The sequence below is a fragment of the Otolemur garnettii genome, unplaced genomic scaffold, assembly GCF_000181295.1.
Source record: "Otolemur garnettii isolate 467f Iridium unplaced genomic scaffold, OtoGar3 scaffold00011, whole genome shotgun sequence".
NCBI lineage: Eukaryota > Metazoa > Chordata > Mammalia > Primates > Galagidae > Otolemur > Otolemur garnettii.
In genome coordinates this window covers 25,270,841-25,294,897 of record NW_003852406.1, presented here as the reverse complement: position 1 = coordinate 25,294,897, position 24,057 = coordinate 25,270,841, and the positions used below count along the sequence as shown (strand labels likewise).

At 34.2% G+C, this 24,057-nt stretch overlaps 1 protein-coding gene across 1 annotated transcript in view; it reads right to left on the bottom strand.

Annotated features, from left to right (window-relative positions):
* Positions 1-24,057, bottom strand: part of NEO1 (neogenin 1) — a 158,705-nt gene that overhangs the window by 74,858 nt on the left and 59,790 nt on the right. Inside the window, exon 7 of the mRNA XM_023510038.1 lies at positions 22,297-22,417. Coding sequence (XP_023365806.1) covers positions 22,297-22,417 — 121 coding nt within the window. The remainder of the gene's footprint in view (positions 1-22,296; positions 22,418-24,057) is intronic.

Sequence of the window (24,057 nt, the reverse complement as noted above, 5' to 3'; positions counted from 1 at the left end):
GCCATATTCTTATAAAAACTCAGTTCATAATTTCTTTTCAATAGTTTTAAGTCTGATTTGCTAAAAAAAATGACTTAGTAAAATCACCTGTATTTCATGTCATCAGAATACTAGCAGGCCAGAGAGAAACTACTTATATAACTGCCTTTGGAGAGTCAATCAAAATTCCTATAATTTTTTGTCACATGCTGAAATTATGTATGAGTACATAATTTCAAGTACCTCAGTACTTATCCTCAAAATTTCTCTGCTGGGTCCAATTCTATGATTCTGATAGAGAATTTCATCCCCCCCCCCCCGTAAATAACCAGAAGAAAGCAATAAAAAACCTTGAGAAGCACAGCAAAACAATAAAAGTCCAATAAAACAACTGTTTCTTCAGACTGAAGACATTCAAATGAAGCATTTACACTCAGTGGGGAAACAACAATTATACTAGGCTATTAATCATTGTACTTTATTAAAAATAAAAACACTAACAGAATGTGAGAAGAGCTGTGTATTATTTGCTCCTGAGAGTAATTTATCATGTAAAGGAGCCACTGAAAAATACGTGGCAATTACGATGAGTTTGGGCTGAACTAGTTGTTCCCAATGGTGTCCCTCAACAAGTAAGTCATATTTCATGGAGCTCATACATGAGGAGAGTAAGACATGACTTCTTCCTCTCTTCCCAAACTAATAAAATGCATCACTCTTTCCAAATTTAAAATATAATTATGTTCAATTAAAGAAAACTAAAGCAGAGGACTAATGCTACACATGGGTGATGACTGAGAATTTGAACCCTCTTACACTGCTATGATCTAATTTATAAACATCTGCTTTCAGGAGACTCAGACAATGAACAGCTAAAGTCCCATTGGCTATGCCCTCCCCCATTCTGCTGGATGCCCCACAATAGCTGTCATGGAAGTTAGTTTGAAAATTTTACAATTTTTGCAAATTCTGTAAGTTCAAAGTATAGATAAGAAAGAAGCCTCTTTAGAAAACAGAGGCGGATTTAGTTTGAAATAAAGAATAATTTTTTGAACAAAAAGTTCCACTCAACAGTAGACTAGGATTGTCTTAGGAGAAAGAATGCCCTATCACTGGAAAATGGTAAGGGTTATTATAAAGATAATCACTATACAGATACAGTGCACAGTTTTAAAATTCTGTAATTTCCTGAAATAGAAAAAACATTAATATAGTGCACTGCAGAGATTCCATGTTTAGCACATCACTTACTTGAAATGGTACAAACTTCTCTGCAATGTACTATTTAAAAGAAAGATACCTTAAAATCAAATTTCTTTGGTAATTCTGACATGAGTTTTAAGACTTGACAGACATTCTTTTCCTTCAAGGTTTATGTGATAGAAGCAATGATTTATTGGATTCCTACTTTTGATTTGCAAGTCATCTTCCATATTACAGTTTATATTATTTAACTTCGAGAAGGAGAAATGAGAATGTTTAGTTAGCAAGCAAATAACTTCCCAATATCCTAAATCTCCTTGAGTTTTTCATATATATTCAGATACCTTAATTGAAGCGGTATAATGAGAGACTTTATCTATTAATTCTAAAACTATCTGCCATTTCAGTCAGGTGTAGTGGTTAATGCCTGTAATTTCAGCATTCTGGGAAGCTGAGGAGGGAGGGTCATTTACAGTCAGGAGTTTGAGATCAGCCTGAGCAACAGTGAGACCCCCGCTTCTGTAAACAACAGAAAAATTAGCTAGGCTTGGCGGCATTTTCCTGTAGCCCAGCTACTTGGAAGGATGAGGCAGGAAGATTGGATGAGTCCAGGAATTTGAAGTTTCAGTGAGCTATGATCATGCTACTCAGTGCACTCTAGCCAAAGCAATAAGGTGAGACTTCATTTCAACACAAAAACAAAAACAAAACTATTGGCCATTTCCTGGATATTCATGGATATTAACTGCAAAAGTGGGATTAAAACAAGATACATCCAAGATCCAAGATCCCATACTCATATTTAAATAAAATACATACAAACATTTATAATAAGCCAATAGAGACACATTTACAAATTAAAGACAGGAACTAAACTAAATAAACACACAATTGCTTATTGATATTTATTGAAATGGTACATGCTAGGCAATGCTGGCAAGTATAAAGATAAATGAAACAAATGACATAAGTGATAAAAGATACAAATCCTTTACCCAATGATTTTACTGTTTAGTATGGAAGAAACTCCATTCATCAAATGGCTACATTATATATAAAATAGAAAGTATTAGAAAGAAGGTCAAATAAATGTAAAGTGGAATTAAAAGTAAGAGTTTTCTTTCTGTTAGAAGATTGCTAAAAGAATAGCAACTAAGGTGGCATTTAAAATTGGACCTTGAAAGACATACAGGATTTGGCCCTGGTGAAAGGTAGGAATCTTATGAGCAAAGCCATTCAGTAACAAAGTGTAAGGTGAGTGCAGAACTCTAGCTACTTGAGTTGGGTGTGGTAGAAGCTAGGTTCACATCCCAGCTCTACCATATGAATCAGCTATGTGAACTTGTACAGTTTACCTAATGTTTTTAAGCTTTAGTTTTCTTAAGTCTACATATAAAATAACACATTTACTTGACTGTATTGACATAAAGATTAAAAGAGAATATACTGAAATTATTTATCATGTTTCCTGGCACAGAATAAGTGCTTAATTTATATAAATTATTAATTATCAGTAATAATAAACAAATTCATTCACCAAAAGTAAGACTGGATCAAGTTGGCCTAAGCACACATGCCTACCTTCCTTTCCAACCAAAATCTTTTGAAATTACAGAAATGACTACTTGTATACAAAGTCTGACAATTAAGTTCGCGAACTCATCCTAGAAAAAATGCTACAGACCTCGCTGCTGATTATCACTATGGTCACCTTTAAAATACTCTCCTTGGCAAGCTATGTACTGATGTCAGTGCCTAGTCCACTCTTCAAAGCAATTTTGGAAGTCTTTTTCTGGAATGGCCATTAGAACCATCATTGTATGAGGTCTGATAATGAGATTCATGAACTCATTCTAGAAAAAAATGCTTTGAAGGGTGGACTAACCACTGGCTTTGGTGCATCGCTTCCCCAGGGGAGTACTTTGAAGGTCACCATAGTGATATTTAGCAATGAGGTATGGAGCACTTTTTCTAGCATGAGTTTGGCAACTGACCTCATAACAAAGGATGCCATGGGAAGGGGGTGGTAGTCGACAGAGGGAGGGTTAATGGTGGGACCACATCTATGGAGCATATTGCAAGGGTACAAGTCAAATCTATCAAGTACAGAACACAAATGTTTTAACACAGTGATTAAGTAAATGAGGTGAAAGCTATGTTAATTAGTAGGATGTAAGCACTCCAATTTGTACAATCAACACACTGAATCCCACAAAGGCATAAACGTATTCATGATCTATGTATATATGACTTAATAAAAAAAATTGACTCAAAAAAAAAAAAAGAATACTATCCTTAAAATTAAAATGTTGAAGACCTCATAAAAGATAGAAAGTGGTTTGGTGAAAACAAAAGAATAGAGAAAATCTACAGCCAAATCTGGAAGAAGAGAAAACAGTTTTCTGATGAGCAGGTAAGCAAAAGCAGAAACGTCCCACAGAGTAAAGGGGACATGAGAAAACTACAGGAGGAACTACCTTGTGTACCTGGGCCAGAGAACATTTCCTCTTCTGTTCATAATGAACCACGGGTTACCCTAGTTTTATTCCTAGGCTAAAACCTTAAACCTTCTTCCCCCCCAAAAGTACATATGACAAATTTCTATGAATGCACTTGTCTTCAGATCAACAACAGGTAAATAGGGATAACCAAAGACACTTTCCAGTCCTATAACGCCAAAAAAAAAAAAAAAGAGAGAGAGAGAGAGAGAGAGGGAAAACCCGCATATGGATAGCTAAACCATCAGGAATTAACATGAAAGAAGCATAAACATTAATAGGAGAAATAAAAGTAAAGGACAGACAGAACAAATGAACAAACAAGAGAACACTTTAATAGACAGCAAAAAGCAAGAATAAGCCATTAACAAAAAAACTTCTAGTGGTTAGAGAGAAAAATACAGGCAGGAGAGATGTCCGGTTTAAGCTCTGGTATGTAAAGAGCTTGAAAGTCATCATTCTCATCCTTAGAAGAAAAAGCCGGACAAACTGAACATGAATAGATTTTCTTGGACTTATCAGAAAACTGGACTACAGGGCAAACATCTACCCCAAAACCTAGAGAAAGGCACATCCAGAGACACACAGCAACCAAAACCTGTCTCTAGGAAATAGAAGCCACTAGAGCAATAGACTGGCAGTAATACCCAAAGGGAAAGCTGGATGAATTGCTGAAGCTTGAGTATGGAGTACGAGAATGACAAAATCCTGGGGGATGAAGTCTTAGGGGTGACCCTATATTTCTGCGAGCACTCCCTCCAAAAGCTCCACCAGACTCTCACCTCTCATTCTCTCCTACTTGGCAGGGGAGAGAAAGAATAACCACTGTGAAACATGCCCAGGCCCTTTTTTAGAGCATAATTCTGAAACCTACTCTGAGCTGCAGGAAAAGAATTCTTCACTCCTCCAACTTCCTTCAGCTTTCCTGTTTCATCTAAGGGAGGGAGTGGGGTAGGGGTGGCCTACTTATCTCAGTTCCTATTACCCAACACAAGAGGCCTAGCTTTCAATAAGAAATTACAAAGCAATTCACAGTCAAGAGAGGATAGGGATTCAAGGAAATAGATTGGAAACACTGTAAGTAAGGAAGGGAGTAGGAGGCAGGGAGAAAAAAGCTATACCACTAAAGAAACCCTTGTGTACATCACAGTCATGAGACACAGGCCCACAAAAAACCTGAGACTTAATCAAAAGAATCTCTGAATTTTCTACTCCTCAACATCTTAATGACACATAAATAGACTCAAGTATAATTATAGCTGAAAGGGCTCCAGAAAAAAGACTCTGAGAAGTGATAAATGAGAAAATTCCAAAGTCAAGAGCAGAGATAAAAAACCAAATACACTAACTAAAAGAACCTGAAGTATCTGGCACAAATGTTAAACACAGAACCCCACAACGCAGCTTTCAGGTGGATTAAAATACAGTAGACCACCTCCCTATACTGATTGCCTCCTTAAGCTGAGCTAATTTTGATAGCCCAGACATACACCACATGTATCTATCAACCAAGCAGGCCTCTTTCCTTATGTGGACCACCTCTGTATGTTGACTAGTTTGTTAGAGTATCTTGGGTGGTCAACTTACAAAGGTTTTTACTGTAAATCCTCACACTAAACACCTACTTCTCTCAGTTCCCATTACCCAATACAAGAGGTCTAGCTTTCAACAAGAAATTACAAAGCAAGCCTACAAGCAAAAACTCAGACCAAAGAAACAAAACATCCATCAGAACAAGACACAGATAATAAACAGATGTTGGAATCATCAGACAGGGAATTTAAAATACCTGTGACTAATATGCTCAGGGATCTAATAAAAAAAAGTGTTCAACATGCAATAAAATATGAGTAAGCAGAAAGAGAACTGTAAGAAAAAAAACAAAGGAAACATAACAAACACAGTAACTAAAGTGAAGGATGCCTTTCATAGGCTTATTGGTAACTTCAACATAGTTGAAGAAATAATTGGTCAACTTGAAAATAAGTCAATAGAAACTTCTAAAACTGAAGTGAAAAGAGAAAAAAAAATGCATGAAAAAGTAGAATATCCAAAAATGGTGAAACAATATCCAAAGGAGGAACACAGGAACAAAAATCTAATTGGAATATCAGAGGGAGAGAAGAGAGAGATTAGAAAAGAAAAAATATTTGAAGTAATAATCACTGAGATCTTTTCAAAGTTAATGACAAACACCCTCAAAAAATCAAGGAAGTTTCAAGAACACTAAGTACAAAAAACATTCTAAATATCTACACCAAAGCACATCATATCCAAACCAAAGACATGCAAAAACAAAGAGAAAAATCTTAAAAGAAGCCAGAGGCAAAGAAAAATACCTTATCTATAAAGGAACAATTATAAAAATTATAAAACAATTATTATAGTGAACTTCATTCAAAAACCAGAAGAGGATGAAGCAAAATTGTAAAGTATTGAAAGAAAAAGTAACCATCAATCTTAAATTCTATATCCAGCAAAATTATACTTCAAAAGTGAATGAGAAATAAATACTTTCTCAGACAAACAAAAATGAGAAAATTAATCACTAAATAACTTGCCCTCCAAAAGAGGTCAGAAGTTCTTCAACAGTAAAAAGTTCAAGTCCTGCAACAGGGAAAATAACATAGGCCAGAAACTTGGATTTACATTTAAAAAAGGAAGAATGTTGGAGTAGGAATAAATGAAAATAAAGTAAGATTTTGTGTTTTCTTAATCTTAACTGATCTAAAAGGTAACTTTAAAAATAGTAACAATATATGGATGGTTATAACATATGAATAAGTGAAATGTATGGCTGCAATATCACATGGGATGGGAAGATAGAACTGGGAATACTCTGTTATAAAGTACCTGTTTTATATAGCAGAGTGTTACTATAGTATAGAGTTATTTGAAGATAGACTTAGATTAGTTAAAATCATACTTTATAAAACTTAGAGTAATCACTAAAAATTTTTAATAAGAAGTATTATCAAAATTCTAAGAAAGGAGGTAAAGTGGAATCATATAAAATACTCAGAATTCGAGAAGGAAGAAAAAAAGAGAAGGAAACAAATAACAAATGTAATAAATAAAAAGGAAACAGTTACAAACATGGTAGATATTAATCTAATTATATCAATAATCACTTTTAAAAATCATTTTGTGGGTTTTATTGGAACAATCATTTTAAATGTAAATGGCATAAAAATACCTACTAAATGACAAAGACTGTCAGAGTAGATTAAAAAACAAGATACAACTACATGTTGTCTAAAGAAAAACCTACTTTAAATATGAAGATTCAAATAGATTAAAGGGCTGATCACCATTAAAATCGCTACTTAAAAAAACAGAAAATGACAAGTTTTGGTGACAATATGAAAAAAAATGGAACCCTTGTGTACTGTTGATAGACTTATACACAAAATGATATAGCTGTTGTGGAAAACAGTATGGAAGTTCTTCTCAAAATTAAACATAGAACTACCATATGATTCAGGAATTTCACTTCTGGGCATACAATTGAGAGAACCAAAAAAAGAGTCTCAAAGAAATATTTGTACACTCACGTTCGTGGTAACATTATTCACAATAGCTAAAATGTTGGCGCAGTCCAAGTATTTAATGATGAATAAAGGGATAATAAAAATATAGTCTATAAAGTAATATTACTCAGTATTAAAAAGGAAGGAAATTCTAATAGATGCTACTACAACATGGATGAATCTTGAGGACAAAAGGTGACATAAGCAAGTTGCAAATAAACAAATACTATATGGTTCTGCTTATGTGAAGCTAGAATATTCATAATCATAGAAAGTAGAATGGTAGGTGCCAAAAGCTGGGAGAGAGAAGAATGAGAGTTGTTTGTTTAAGGGGTATAGAGTTTCAGTTCTGCAAGATGAAAAGAGTCATGGAGATGGATGATAGTGATGGTCACACAACAAAATTAATGTATGTTTAATGCCAATGAAATATGTGTATACATTTATACTAGTTAACAGTTAATTTTATACTATAACAATAACAAAATTGGGGAGAAATACTGGCAAGAGAAAACAATAAGACGCAGAAGAGGAAGTAGAGGAGTAGAAGACAAGGGTAGTTTGAACAAAAGAAACAATGAGCATGGGCAATTATGGTGAAGGTAACTACTCAAGGGATGAATGAAAACTCTGGGAACTGAAAGGAGGCTAGATTCTTTTCTTGGGACCTGTCCAAGGAGACTTGGCTGAATTAAAAACATCTCTTTATTATAGATTAGAAAAATGACTTCAAAATTTTAAGTAGGAGGATCTTTCTGAAGATCTTCATCTATTAGTGATTATAGTTTAAATATCCTTTCTTAAGGACTGAAAGTTACAATTAGTTCACTTAAAAGAAAAGTAAAGCGATGGAGAATGATACATCAGCTAACACTAAATAAAAGAAAGCAGGAGCAGCTTTATGTTAATTTTATTGACATCTTAATTAGCCATACTAATTTTAGACAAAGCAAACTTCAAAACAAGCAAAATTATCAGGAATAAAGAAAATCATTACATAATGATCAAGTTCAATTTTCAAGACGACCCCTAACAATCCTAAACATGTATGCACCCAATAAATGAGTGCTAAAATACATAAAGCAAAACTTAAAAGAACTGCAAGAAGAAACAGGCAAAATTCACTATTACAGAGAGTTGAGATATCTTTCTGTCAAAAACTGATAGACAAAAAGAAAAAAAATAGTAAGTACAGAGATGTTCTGTATAGCACTATCAGTTTGGTCTAATTGACATGTATAGAATATTCCATGCAACAATGGCAGAATGTACACTGTTTTTAAGCCCGTGTGGAAATTCACCACATCAGACAACATCTAGAATATATAACATCGTAAGATTTTTCTGGACCTAAACAGGTGTAAAACTTTACATTTAAAGAAATCACTCAATGCTGAAAAATATAAATTGAAGGTGGAAGAAGAAATAAATTCATGCCATGAAATATGAAAATTCAAAGGATAAAGATAAAGAAGTCCCAAGAGCTTTCAGAGAAGAAAGTAGGCTACCTAAAGGACCAACAGAAGAACAAAAAACTGATTCCTATTGGTATGCTAAGACCATGAAAGTTTATGAAAGCAAATAATGTATTTTCAGACATGCAAAATCTTAAAAATTTACTTCTTATCTACTCTATCTGAGAAATTTACCATAAAAGACAATAAAGCAAAATAAATTAAGAATAATAAATCCTGGGGCAGCACATGTGGCTCAAAGGAGTAAGGCGCCAGCCCCACATGCTGGAAGTGGTGGGTTCAAACCCAAACCTGGCCAAAAACTGCAAAAAAAAAAAATAATAATAATAATGAATCCAAGTAAGTAGAAACTGAAGCCCAGAGAATATAGTTTAGGGGAACGTACAGTGCATGAGCAAGAAGGCAGTGAAAGCATTAAGAGTTTATTTAATTATTTAGTGAGGGGAGAAAGATCATGATTAACTCTAAATATGCTGCTAGAAAAAAAATATGGCTCAATGTGTATGTCAAATTTTTAAGGGTAGACATTTGATAAACAGAAAAAACATAGAAGGCAGAACTCACAAGGACAGTAAATATAAAGTTGTCTACAATCCATACTCTAAAACAAAAGAACACCAAAAGTTTGAGAATGAAAGAATAGACAATATGTATCAATGTTATTAAAAAGAAAGAAATAATATCAATATTAGAAAAACAGAGTTGAAAGCAATGAGAATGAAGGAGGACATGAATGTTTCTTGCTGATAAAAAAAAAATGCCATGTTTTCTTGATTCTAAGATGCACTTTATATTTTAATGTCTCTGAAATCAGATTGTATTTTTAAATCTTTTATGTCTTAGATTGGATGAAACAAAATACTCCATCAGGAAGAAAAGTGCTCACTCCTAATATGGCAACAACACAGCTTCTGAATATATAAAGCAATAACAGAAATTCAAGACCTGAAAAAAATCTGCAATCATACTTTCTTAGAAATATATTTTCTTAGAAAATGGCAGTTATGTTAATATTTACAAGCTGCAGTGTCCAAACTTAATATAGGGAAAGCACTTTGGGCCTTTATACTTACACACCCCAAATATTACCCTATTTCCACCTAGAACTGTCACCAAAAAACTGACCATGCATTAGATCACAAAAGAAACCTCAAATTCCAGTGAATGGAAAATGTGGGGTCATCTGCTAACATATATAATTATAGGTTTGAAGAGCACAAAGTTTTCAAATAACTGATATACAAGGAAGGGAGAAGGAGCCCAGGAAAACTTAATAGGATTTCCTGGTAGCTTGAAGCTCCACTGAAATTGGTGCTTATGAATTTGGTACTGAGTCTCCTTGGTTGTGAGGGAAAAATATACTCCAAAATTAAACAATTCAAATGCACTCAAATACCTGAAATATCCCTGAGTACAGTTGCTGAATAATTAGGAAACTGGTTAAAGACAAAATGCAGTGTGAAGGTAAACTCCCTCAAACAGCCAAGACTACATATTTTGAGTATTCAAGTAATTTCAATGCAAAGGAATGAGTGCATGTGAATGATCCCAGAGACTGCAGAAGTTCTCCTCTGAGCAAGTAAGTCTCAAAGGTAGAGAAGAATAATTTGATAGGAACATACTCTACTGGGAGTTTTTACTATGTCTCTGTTCTGATAAGCTGCCCTTGCAGTGAACTGCTGGTTTCAACAAATGACTTACATAAACAATTGAAGGAAGTTATAAAATAAATGAATACAAAATACTCCTCCCATTCTTGTATGCAGGAGAGATGTTTCAGTTTTAAGGAAGTCATCTGACTTTTTCCTGACATCAAATGTACTCATTAAAAAAGGTGTGTCAGATGTTAATGACGTACCCACCACAACAGTGAGCCCAGGGAAAATGATACACTTTTATATTGCTGGTGAGACTGCAAACTAATATAACCTTTTTGGAAGATAGTATGGAGAATCCTCAAAAAAGTGAAAATTAGGCCTTTCATTTGATCCTGCAATACCATTACTGAGCATCTACCCCCCCCAAAATAAAAATCATTTTATCAATGATAAAATGATCTCTCCTTTCATCCTAAACGCAAATGCTGCCTTTTTAGTAAGAGTCCAATATCCCAGAGAAAAGGAGGAAGACAAAATGTGCAAAGGAATTTCTACTCATTACCAATTTAGTCCAATAAGGAAAAACTGCCTGTTTCAATGTGCTTAATGATTTACATTAACTCTAATCATAACCAATTTTCCAAGATGTAGTCAAGAGAAATAGCATTAGCATTTTTAAAGATTCAGATTCAGAAGTTTTCGGATTCTAGCAGTTTTTATTTCCTCCAATTATATAAAAAGCAAGAGAATTCAAACAGTCTCTAATTAAGATCTCTAACAGGCTCGGCGCCTATAGCTCAACCGGCTAAGGCGCCAGCCACGTACACCTAAGGTGGCGGGTTCGAATCCCCAGCCCGGACCCGCCAAAACAACAATGACGGCTGCAACCTAGCCGGGCGTTGTGGCGGGCGCCTGTGGTCCCAGCTACTTGGGAGGCGGAGGCAGGAGACTCGCTTGAGCCCAGGAGTTGGAGGTTGCTGTGAGCTGTGATGCCACGACACTCTGCCCAGGGGGACAGCTTGAGGCTCTGTCTCAAAAAAAAAAAAAAAAAAAAAGATCTCTAACAAAGTGTTGGGAGAACTGGATAACCACATGTAAATGAAACTCATTCATACCTTTCACCACTTACAAAAATTGATGGAAGATAGATAAAAGATTTAAATCTAAGACATGAAACAATAAAAATCTTAGAAGAAAGTGTGGGGGAAACCCTTGATGATATTGGACTAGGGAAAGGTTTTATAACAAAGACTTCAGCAGCCATCGCAACAACAAGAAAAATTAACAAACAGGACTTAAGCTGAAAAGCTTCTGTTCAGCTAAGGATAAAACAAGTAAAGCAAAAAGACAACCTTCAGAATGGGAAAAGATATTTGCGGGTTAGGAATCTGACAAAAGGTTGATAACTAGAATCTACAGAGAATTCAAATTAATCAACAAAAAAAGAGTAAATAAACCATCTACCACTGGACAAGAAACTTGAACAAAATCTTCTCTAATGCAGACAGACAAATGGCTAACAAACATTTGAAAAAATGCTCGTCGTCCCTGATCATCAGAGAAATGCAGATCAAAACCACCCTGAGATGTCACCTACCCCCAGAGAGAAGAGCCCACATCACAAAGTCTCAAAGCTGCAGACGTTGGCACGGATGTGGAAAGAAAGGAATACTTTTCTATTGCTGGTGGGACTGCAAACTACTACAACCTTTTTGAAAGGTAGTATGGAGAATCCTCAAAGAAGTGAAATCAGACCTTTCATTTGATCCTGCAATCCCATTACTACTGAGCATCTACCCAGAAGAAATAAAAATCATGTTATCAGAAAGGATATTTGAACTAGACTGTTTATCGCAGCTCAATTTGTAATTGCCAAAATGTGGAAACAACCTAAATGCCCACCAACCCAGGAATGGATTAACAAGCTGTGCTATATATACTGTGGAATACTATTCAGCCATTAAAAAAAGATGGAGACTTTACATCTTTTGTATTAAACTAGATAGAGTTGGAACACATTCATTCTTCTTAGTAAAGTATCACAGGAATGGAGAAGCAAGAATCCAATGTACTCAATTCTAGTATGAAGCCATTAGATGATCTAATACACATCCTCATAAGAGAAAAACTCAAATAAATTCAAGGTGGTGGGCAGGGGAATGAGGGAGCTGGAAGAAGGGAGGAGAGAAAGGATGGGAGTTACAGTGAATGGCACACTTCTTACGGGCAGGACACAATTAGAAGAGGGACTTTACCTAAGAAATGCAATCAGTATAACCTAATTCTTTGTACCCTCAACAAACCCTGAACAACTAAAAAAAAAAAAAAACTCTAACAAAACTACTTCAAAAGAAAACTACAACTACTCATTTGTAAAAGCGTGTAAACTTAAGAGAAACTCTAAAAACTGGGAGAAAATCAGCACTAAATTGGGATCCAGATAAAAAGTCTCTCACATTCACTTTATCATTCATTAGAGGCCTACAATGCTATCAAAGGGGAAATCTACCATAACTCTAAAAACAAAGGTTGTTGTTGTTTTGTTTGTTTGTTCAGCAGGTCCTGGCCAGGCTCTAACCATTTAGCTATGGGCACCCAGCCAACAAAGGTTGTTTTTAAAAATATTAGGCCAGTTGCCAGGCTCAGTGACTCACATTCTTAATCCTCGCACTCTGGGAGGCCGAGGCAGGTGGCTTGCCTGAGCGTGGGAATTTGGGACCAGACTAAGCCAGAGTAAGACCCGGTCTCAGGCCTCTGTAGTCCCAGCTACTAAGGAAGCAGAGACAAGAGAATCATATAAGCCCAAGAGTTTGAGGTTGCTGTGAGCTAAGATGCCATAGCACTCTAACGAGGGTGACAAAGTGGGACTCTATCTCAAAAAAAAAAAAAAAAAAATTAGGCCAGTACCAGTAGTAAGTAGTTGTGAGGCAGTAGTAACACTTAAAATGATAATACCAAAGAAAAATACCTCTCAAAATGCATTATACTACTTATTTCTGGTGGTTCCTTAAGCATGCATCGATTGGGAGACAGTCTCCATGCCAACACTATATCCTAAAATAAAAAACACACTGTTCCAGCACTGAAACTATATGAAATAAAGTCTACAAGCAGCAGATTGTCAGTGATGTCTTTTAAACCCAAATGATCTTCTGCCAACTATGACATTATTGTATAATTTAGCATCTTTCAAATATAGCTACCAATTAAAAGATATTCAGACATACTATACTCCTTCTGGTGTTTTAGCACTGCATAATAGATTCTTTCCTTATAACAAAATAATAGCCTCAAATTGAAACTCAAGTTTGCTCTCTGACAATTCTAAATCCATCTTTGAGTACAGAAAGGTCATTGGTAGTACTTCTATTTAACTACCAACCCCCCAAATTATTTGAGCACTAAGTTACCACCTGGACTCCATGAGTTCTGGTCTTAAAATTCATGACTTTCATCAAAGAAGAAAATAATTTTCAACATTAAACAGAGTATTCATATTCTAATTGTGTGCCCACTTCTCCAAAACTATCTAAAAACAGAGCATTCACTAAAACACAACTCAACAGTAATGGGAGTAAACTTCCTTCACCTAAGTAGAATCCCTCTACGTCTAGTGTAAAATTTCAATCTTTTCTTCTCTTAATCTAAATATCCAATAAACCATGTCTTATTTTCTTTTATAGAAACATTTACCCAACACTTAATAAATATTCACCATGTATCAGCCATTTGGGGATAAAAAGAAAGTCTCTCCACTGCTAACTGAGGCCTTAAACACCACACCTGATTGGTACAAAATCATCCTGACTAGTATCACAGATCCCATATTTTCCTTTCTGAAACCATCAGACACACCTCAATATATTAATCCTCTTAAAGTGCTACTTATTTCCTTATGTACCCTAAAATTGCTAAGGTCTGCCCAAGTGCTCAAACAACTTTGACCCTTTGACTTGGTATTCAGTAATCGGGTCCTTCTACACACACCCTCCCAGATGTATACTATACTTACTCTTCTCTAAACACTGATGAACTGAAACTTCTTGCTATTCTCATACTGTACTTTAAGCCTATTCCTTATACACATGAAATGTCATGCTTCTTACATCTTCTTGAAACCTGACTAACCTAAAATCTCACCCATTCTTCCAAGCTCACCCCAAAGGCCACACTCTTCAAAAAGCCTTCCATGTCTGTCTATTCCCATCTAGAACCAGAGTAGCACTTCAGCACTGAGCATAGCTTGCATTACAATTATTTAGATCCATAACCTTTACTCTGGTATCTTGTAGAACTTTTTAGAGTCAATAAAATGGTAGTAACTAGGATGACCATGAAATATACTGTTCACACCCAGATACTTCTGAAAATGAAAGAAGGCACTTTTGGTAATAATGCTGGGATAAATTGAGATTGTCTCAGGCACACTGAATATATAATCCTAGCAAAAAGACACACTTGACCAATGTTATCAAAAAGTAAGTGTAATCACACTGACTTCAAAGACTGAATTTTAAATTAAGAAAATGTAAATGGAAAAAAGAGAGAACATAAATAATTTTTGTCTTGAAAATATCTAACTTGCTAATGTGGTACAGTGAATTTTGAAATTGGAAATGTGGGTACCAGTCTTGACTTTGATGTTAACTAGCTACTTTAAGGCAAGTCACTTAATTGAGACTCCAGCTCAGCTAAATTAAATACCCAGATCTCTAAGGTCTAGACAAATGATTTCCAACCAGTGTGCTGTGAGAGGATCTTAAGTGTGCCATAAAAATTTGTAAAGATCATTAATTAAATTATTTTCAAAAGAAATTCAAAGCACAGTAAGTGTACATATTAAAATTAAAACTTCTTTAAATTTAATATACAAGTATACCATTATTATAATAAATAAACATCTTATTGTTACAATAAGTAAACACCGGCTTATTTCTAAATACAATTGAAGAATCAGTTATTTTATCAGCCTGCTGTACAACTGTAAAAACAATGTTTGAAGAAGAATACAAGGAGGAGATTTTTAAAATTTTGCTTGCAGGTAATACAATTTCTCAATGTGTTAAGGATTTATTCAAAAATATAGAATTTCAAGGAATATCTCACCACAAAGTAAACATGCTTCCTATTCAGTTGGATGAATCCACCACAACTTTTAGCATTCAGTAGATTTGTCTATAACAGTGGCTCTCAACATTCCTAATGCTGCAAGGATTCCTAATTCCTAATGTTCCTCATGTTGTGGTGACTCCCAAGCATAAAATTATTTTTGTTGCTACTTCATAACTGTAATTTTGCTACTGTTATGAATTGTAATGTAAATATTTGACTCGAAGGATGGTCTTAGGCGACCCCTGTGAAAGGGTCATTCAACCCTCAAAGGGGTCGCAACCCACAGGTTGAGAATCGCTGGTCTATAAGAAGAAATCATAATATAGTTTTCATTCCGTTGACCACTCCAAACAACAATGGATGGAGACATTTTCAATTTGATAAGTAATTATCTTAATTCTAAGAATCTGTCTTGGGATTCCCATGTGTTTATACTGACGGATCCCTGTCCATGTCTGGAGATGTAAAAGGATTTGTTATACTCGCACAAAAAAAAATCCAAGAATTATTTTTGCACACAGTTTTCTACACAGAGAAGTTCTCGCATCAAAGTCATTAGTCCCTGAATTACAAAAGGTCCTAGACAACACTACTAAAATGATTAATTATATAAAAAGCAGGCTTTTGCAGTCAAGATTATTTGCAGAATTCTGTTCCTCAGTGGATGTTTCTCTTAGGTGGCTCTTACTGGATACAGATGTGAGATGGTTATCTCAAGGAAGAGTTCTAACAGGATTTAATGAGTTAAAACAAGTATCAACCTTTAAAAAAATTCAAGTTTCTAAATTGGTGATTTACTTCATGATGAGGTTTGGTGTAATAAAGTTGCATTTCCTGCAGATTTATTTCAGGATTTGAAAACTCTTATTCAGAGCATTCAGGGAAATCAGGAAAATATTCTCACATCTACAGATAAAAATTAATGCTTTCAGAGAAAAATCACTGCTCTGGAAGGAAAGGATTAAAAGAGAAAATACAGCAGAAATGTTTGAACTCATGAAAAGGTATAAACTGGATAAAAATCTTGTGGAACAAATTTTACAAACTTTAGATATACTGTACACAAATTTTGAAAAGTATTTTCTTGTACCTACACTTGACATAACTTCTCTGGATTGGGTGAGTATATCACCCAATCATTTAAGTGCATGTACATCAGCAAATTTCAATATTACAGAAGAGGAAGAATTAACAGAAATAAATGACAGACTACTGCAATTAAAATATTCACAACAGACCAGGTGAGGTGGTTCACACCTGTAATCCTAGGCCAAGGCAGGTAGATTGCTAGAGTTTAGGAGTTCAAGACCAGCCTGAGCAAGAGTGAGACCCTGTCTTTAAAAATAGCTGAGCGTTGTGGTAGGTGCCTGTAGTCCCAGCTACTTGGGAGGCTGAAGCAAGAGGATCATTTGAGCCCAAGAATTTGAGGTTGCTGGGAGCTATGATGCCACAACTCTCTACTTCCAGGACAACAGAGTGAGACTCTGTCCCAAAGATAAAATAAAATATTCAACATTGGATATGACAGCCTTAGTTATCTCTCAAGGGTGAATTTCCAAATATTACAAATATTACAAAAAGATCACTAGAAATACTTTCCCATTCTTGATGTCGTATTTGTGTGAAGTGAGCCTTTCTGCAATGAATAACATTAAAAACAAAAATTGAACAAGGCTAGAATCCTTAGAAGATTTAAGAGCATGCCTGTCTAGAAACTGACTTTGCAAAGATAATATAAAAAATGCCAAGCTCAGATAATCTCCTTCAATGTTAAATTATAATAAACAGCAAAATAAATAAGCATAAATAAGCTTTTTAAACAACTGTTATCTTTTTATTAAAAATTATAATAAATTGTTTTATTTTTTGGTGGCTATGATGGTGAATTTTGTTTGTGTTAACAAATAAATCTTTTCCACAAATAAAATCAGACTCTGGGTACTTGTCTGCAACTTGCTTTAATAAGCTAACCTGAATATTTTTCCAAACATAGATATATCTTATTCTGTTTATCCACTACTTAGTATTCCCTTAGTTATATTGATTAGGTTGTTGCTGGATTGAGACTAGTCTAACATACAACCTTTCAATACTTGGCAACTATATCTATGAGATAAATTATTATAAATAGACTGCTTATTAAAAGGGTAGATGATATCTAAATTATTAAGTTACATCTCCAAAAAAATTTATACTGCTATTAAGAATTCAAAAACATAAGTTTCCTCCTACTCTAGTCTGATGAGGACAGAGCGGTTAAAAAAAAAACAAGATAAACCTATAAGTATAGCCATCTCTACAGTATACTGTTTTAAAAAGTCACAGAAAAATATGACTTTACTTTTCCAAATAAAAAATTTATATATGTTTGTATATGTCTAACTATAAAACACATATATACAGGGTCCTAATTCTTGAGATCTCAACTTAAATATCACCATTTCAGAAAGGCCCTCTCTCTGTCTATCCTATTTAAAGTAACTCTCACCTACCCCTAATAATTCTTTACCAGAGCTTTCTTTTTATTTCCTTTAAGTAGATATAAAGGCTGTAATTATTTTTTAATTTATTTGCTTATATCTGTTTCCACAAGATACAGAATATAACCACTCTAACAGCAGAGAATCATATTTGCCTGTTAGCTATTTCATCCCCACCACTTAGCACAATGAATATAGAATTGTATATACCATACAGAATTTTGCTCAACAAATATTTTAGAAGGAATATATAGACCCTGTCTATTGACAAGGGTTATCTCTAGAAAGTAACATTAGGGGAAGGGTTAAAAAAGTGAAATTACTTTTACTTCAGTCAATTATGCATTCTTATTTTTGACAATGAACATGTGTTATGTTTATTTTAAAAATTTTTAGTGCAATTTTAGTTGTAACCAGACCATTTCAGATGTCTGGCAATCTGGTCATAAAAAGATTATTTTCTTGTTTTGCAAATTTAAATGATATACTTGAACATTATGTGGACTTCTGTTGTCTATTTTTCAATCTCTCTTTCAAGAAATTAACCTTTTATATTCATTTTAACTGAGTTTAATGCTGAATATTAAATTCCTAAGGTTGCCTTGCCTTTTTATGTTCTTTCAAATTACTATTACCTTAAGTCACAGAGTACTTAAAATTTATAAAATGCTTTACTTACATTACTCTAATTACTCCTCACAGGTATGCTGTGTAGAGATTATTGTTTATACTTAGAGCTAAGGAAAATGATGCCCAGAGAGGTTAATCACCTCATGCACAGTGGGGCTGGAACATGAATCCAAATTTCAGAATATTTAGCAAAGGTTTGTTTCATTACACATTATGACAGGTAACATAAAATCATTAATTAGAAATGCCTCAACCTGCTTACAAATAAACCTATTTCACTATCTAGAGAGAAAGAGATGATTTTGAAACACACCTTATATTGAATACATATTATTTCTAAAACAACTGCATTTAGCAGGGTATCTGGTGCAGTAAGGGACCTAAAAGATCATTCAATTTAATTCCTTCATTTCAGAGAAAATAAAAAATTACAGAATTTCACTATGTTATCCAATCACTCAGTAGGTGAACAGCAGGCATGGATTAGAACCTGGGCATTGACATTAGATGCATTTTCAATCTTAGAAAGTTCCTAGACATGCAATTCATGATTAAGAAGTCAAATCATTCCATAGTTATCATGAGTAAAACTTTTTCTAAAGTTATAATTACTGCAATAAAAAACAAAATAAATGAGTAGAATTTATCCTAATATCAACAGCAACTATTGTACAGTCTAGTACTTTAGATTTAAAATATTCCACTAATGACTAATAATTTCTTTCTGCTATCTAGCCAACTTTTAATCATGCCAGCCAGGCTGTTAGTCACTTATTCCACAACTTCTATTATTCAATACTAGCCTCAGATACTATATGGAATTTTTGACTAATGTTTCTGTCAAAAGGGAGGCGGGGGGACGCTCAATATGTATCCTTATCTACCATGGCCATAATATCCTAGAAGAATTTAATGAGTTGGTGCAGTGTGAATTTCCTTTACTAAAAACAAGTTTGTGTTACTACTCCCTTTTCATCAACCCTTCTTCCCTTCCGGGAAGTAAAAACTTGCCAATTATCAGACTTAGTATCAAAGGAAATAAAGAGAAAAAGCATTTTTGTATTTTCACATTCCAGTTTTACATGATAACTTTGGGATCTATTTTTAAATTGATACTGACAGGAAGAAAGACCAATAAAAAGTAATACACAAAAACCAGACCTTAATTTTTACCTTAATTCCTACTACTCAACATAACTGCAATAATTTATAAACATATACCAATGCTTTTTTTTGAAGATATCATTCAGTAGATAACTATAAAAAACAATATAGATTTTAATATAAAATGATAGGAAATATTAATTTGAAATGGCAGCAAATAAATACTGTTTTATGTTCTTTTGAAAGATATAAGATCCTCTAAAATCAAAAGAGCTGCCATAAACCAAAAAAGTTCAATACTAAAAGCTATTTGAAATGTTTCGATTAAGAAGACATGTTCAAAACAAAACTCAAATTCTACTTCCCAATTTGGTTGAAAATCCTGTTTTCCGGTGATGTTATAAAAACATTTTCTATATCTTAACTGTAATTATGAAATTTCATTTACTCTTCAAAGGTGATAATTAATAACCAAGCTGCCTAGTTATATCATAAGTCAAAGAGCCTTCTGGCAACCAAGTACTGAGGCAGCCTGATGGCCAGTAGACTGGATACAGCCACACATTTCAGGTAGGAATCAAAAGAGAACTCCTACAGAAGTTAAAACTTTGTGTTAAAGACAGTTGAATATCTTCAACATTACTTTTAAAGAAGATATATGAAGATAAGCACCATCTCAACAAGGTCTGATGTTTCAGTTAGGTCTCAATGATAATCGCAAACACAAATACATTGAAGTCTCTTTGCTTAGTCCCATGTAAATAAATACAAGATAGCCACAGGTTTAGTAAGAAAAAATAATAGTCAATAGTAAAAAGAAAGAAGCCTATCTACCTCACTGATTCTGTTGCTACTGCTTTATTTGGTAATCGTACTTAGGCATTTTTCCTAGATGGAAAAATGTCATGCTTCTGCTAAAATCATTTCCAATAAACAGGGAAGGGTATAATCACAGACAAACATAGGAAGAAAAAGGCAGTTCAAATAGTTTATGCCTTTTAGTAACAGTACTATCAAGTATATTCTCAAAAAAATAGTACATAGAAGTCTTACACACATGCTATTTCAGTGAAAAGCCAGAGTAGGGCCATTTTTGCCAATCAGCTCCCCTGGCCAAATTATAGACATTAGAGAAATTCCTTCTGGAACCACACCAGAACCTAACTATATTTGACTTAGATAAAAACATCAAATGTCTAAAGTGGAGTCTTTTTCATATATTCTTGAAAAACACTCAAAATAAAAAAAGTGATTTAGTTGCCAAAACAAAATAATACTCCCAATGCATTCTTATCAATTTAACACAAAACTGTTATCCAAAAGTTCAACATTCAGAAATTCAGTATGAGAAAATAATCATACAAAAGAGTTCAACACAACATTCTTCATAATATAAAGCAAATAATAGGAGGAAAATGTACTGCTAACCAATATGGATCCAGTTATATTAATACATTAGTAAATAAAGTAGATATATAAATGATTGGCACATGCATGTCAATGCAGGTCTGCAGCTGTTAACATGGAAAGATGTGTATAGCATGCTACTGCAAAGAAACAAGTTAAAAACACATACACATCTGTTTGTGATCATACACAGTTCCTGTAGGTGGTAAGGGCTGGAATATATGTTCTAGTTATCAACTTACTGCTCTCAGCTCTAAATTCAGATTTCATTGCCTGCTCTGCAAAAATAGAGCTGGGCCTTTTATGTATTTTTCCTTTGACAGCTGGTACATGTATTGAACTTTATCACTACAGGGTGTTAAGGACATATTACAGAAGAAAGGGGTTTCCTCCCCAGTTCCAGTGTGCTGCCTTGCCAGCCTCCTATTAGTCTCCCCCAATACCCGAGTCCGTGGGTACTTTTGTAGTGGCATGCCTCCAGTGACACACTTCTCTGTAACATTTCCCAGCACCCTACAGAGGAAATTCTGGGCAATTTTAGACAGCAGAACACCACATCAACCTCTCTACCATCCAGTAAACATCTTTTCCAACAGGGTCTGGATGTCAGGCCTATGGGGCCTCTTCCTGAGCACTCTATTTTAGATCTAGGGGTTGTTAGACCTAGGGATTGTAGTTCCTTGTATTTGCCATTCTTGTGTTTTTTAAGAGTTCTCTTTACTTCTTACTAGCCAAATCCTTGTTAGTCCCATTGTAGTAAATAATTCTTTATATTAAACTTTTCCTGCTCAAATTATAGTGTTGTTTTTCCTAATTTTATATACAGGTTGGATTTTTCTTTTATACTTTTTAAAGTTGTCTGAATTTTTTAATAATAAGCACTTTTCTGAGTGAAAATCAGATGCGGGAAGTTAATTTTATTTTGGAAAAACTGAGGAAAATTGCAATGCAAAGTAAATATTACTTCAAGAAGTTTTTCTTTGTAGGCCAGAACTGTATTTGTGAGATTAAAATGATTCAATTCTAAAAAACATCCATTTGTGTAAGACTCTATATTTGTTCAGTTTTTCTTAATACAAGTTTTTTTTTCACTGTTGTCCAAAATCGTGTTTCTAGATAATTTTCACAATAGATGTGACTTAGACTGCTATTCTTTTTCTCTTAGTTATGCCATATCTTGGCTTTTACAAACAGGTTACCAATGATGAGCTCCTGGAATAATACATACGAGTTCCTCCAACACACAGCCTTTTTCATCTTATTATTTTAGTCCCTCTTACCATGTTCAAGGATTATCAGTTGGGCTCCAGCTTGTGCATTTCCGACATCATTCTCAGCAATGCACTGATAGAACCCTTCATCTGATTTCACCAGACCCAAAACTTGAAGATTATGTTCCTTCTGAGGAAGAAAAACACAAATAAAATTTTATGATTCAATTGATAAGAAATAGTTCCCAATCTCAAAGTTATGGTTTTTTTAGAGAGGAAAAACAAGTAAAATGTTATACTTCAATTACTGAATACTACCTACCTATACACCTATTAATTCAATTTTATATTAAATTACCAGCAGGGTACTGACTTTAACTAGACTAGTACATACAGTTATTAACAATGATGAACATTTATGGAAGTCATACCCTCACTCTTTGCAAACTTATACCTCTGCTTGGAAAAACAACTGGTATGCAATATAAGTCGCCTTAATGAAAGCCCAAATTTGTGGTATTGATTTCTTAAGATTATCTGTAACATCAATAGTTCTAACAGATTAGACTATCATAAGTTAAATGAAGCCATATACATATGAGTTTTCCTTAAACCATAAAGTACTACATGAATGACAGCTATTGCTACTGGTATAATATGAATTTAAAATTTTAAAAAGTGTACAAATACTGCTGAAAGAATAAAAACTATAATTTAACCATAATAGTTTCCTTTATAATGTTAAATACTTGTGAATTGCTTTTTATAACATGATTGTGCCTTTCAAAAATAGAAAATGTTTCCTACTAAGAAAGCATTACATATATGACAATAATGTAACATAGATATTAAGTCTCTAACAACCATAGTAACTTCTGATTATTTTTATGAATGGCACGCATGGGTCTCATGAGACAGGTCATTATTCCTTATTATTACCACAACCTGGATCATTCTATTACTAGGATGTTAGATAGTGAAGATAATAATATTATTACTAAACATTTATTCTATATAAAGTAAAAAGCAACTATGACTGTATTCTTAAATATATTTAACACTATTACTTTTGTATTATCTTTAAATTTTCCTTTCTTTTATTTTTGTTTTTTTAAGATTGGGTCTTGCTCTGTCTCCCAGGTTGGAGGGCAGTAGTGTGCTTATAGCTCACTGCAGCCTCCAACTCCTGCACTGGAATGGTCTTGCTGCCTCCGCCTCAGGGACTTCAGGAGCAAGCCACCATGTCTGACTAGTATTCTTTTATTTTTTGTAGAGCCAGGGTCTCCCTGTGTTGCCTGGACTGGTCTTGAACTCATGAGCTCCTTGAACTCACTCAAGTGATCCTCCCATACAGACATCCCAAAGTGCTGGGATTATAGGTGTGAGTCTCGACGCCCTGCCTGCACTGTTACTTTTTCAAAGAATCTTTCTTTCTGTCACAACAAATGTCCAACTCTGGGTCATCCCTATTTTGAAAGGTTGGGGCATCAATATATGATTTCTAGTTAAGTTTAGTATAGTAAGTTGCATACTTAACCCTTTCCAATCCAATTTTTCTGCCATCCACATACTCCAGCCTTTAACATTTATGGAAAATTATACACTCACTGCTTGCGAACTTACACTTCTGCTTGGAAAAACATCTAGCATGCAGTACTGAGTGACCTTAACAAAAGTATGGATTTGTGGTATTGATTTCCTAAGATTATCAGTAATATCAATATTTCTAGCAGATTGGACTATAATAAGTTAAATGAACTTATTATCTAACATAGAATCAGAAAAGGTTAATCATATTTTTCAAATGGATCATCTTTCCACACTTCAAGA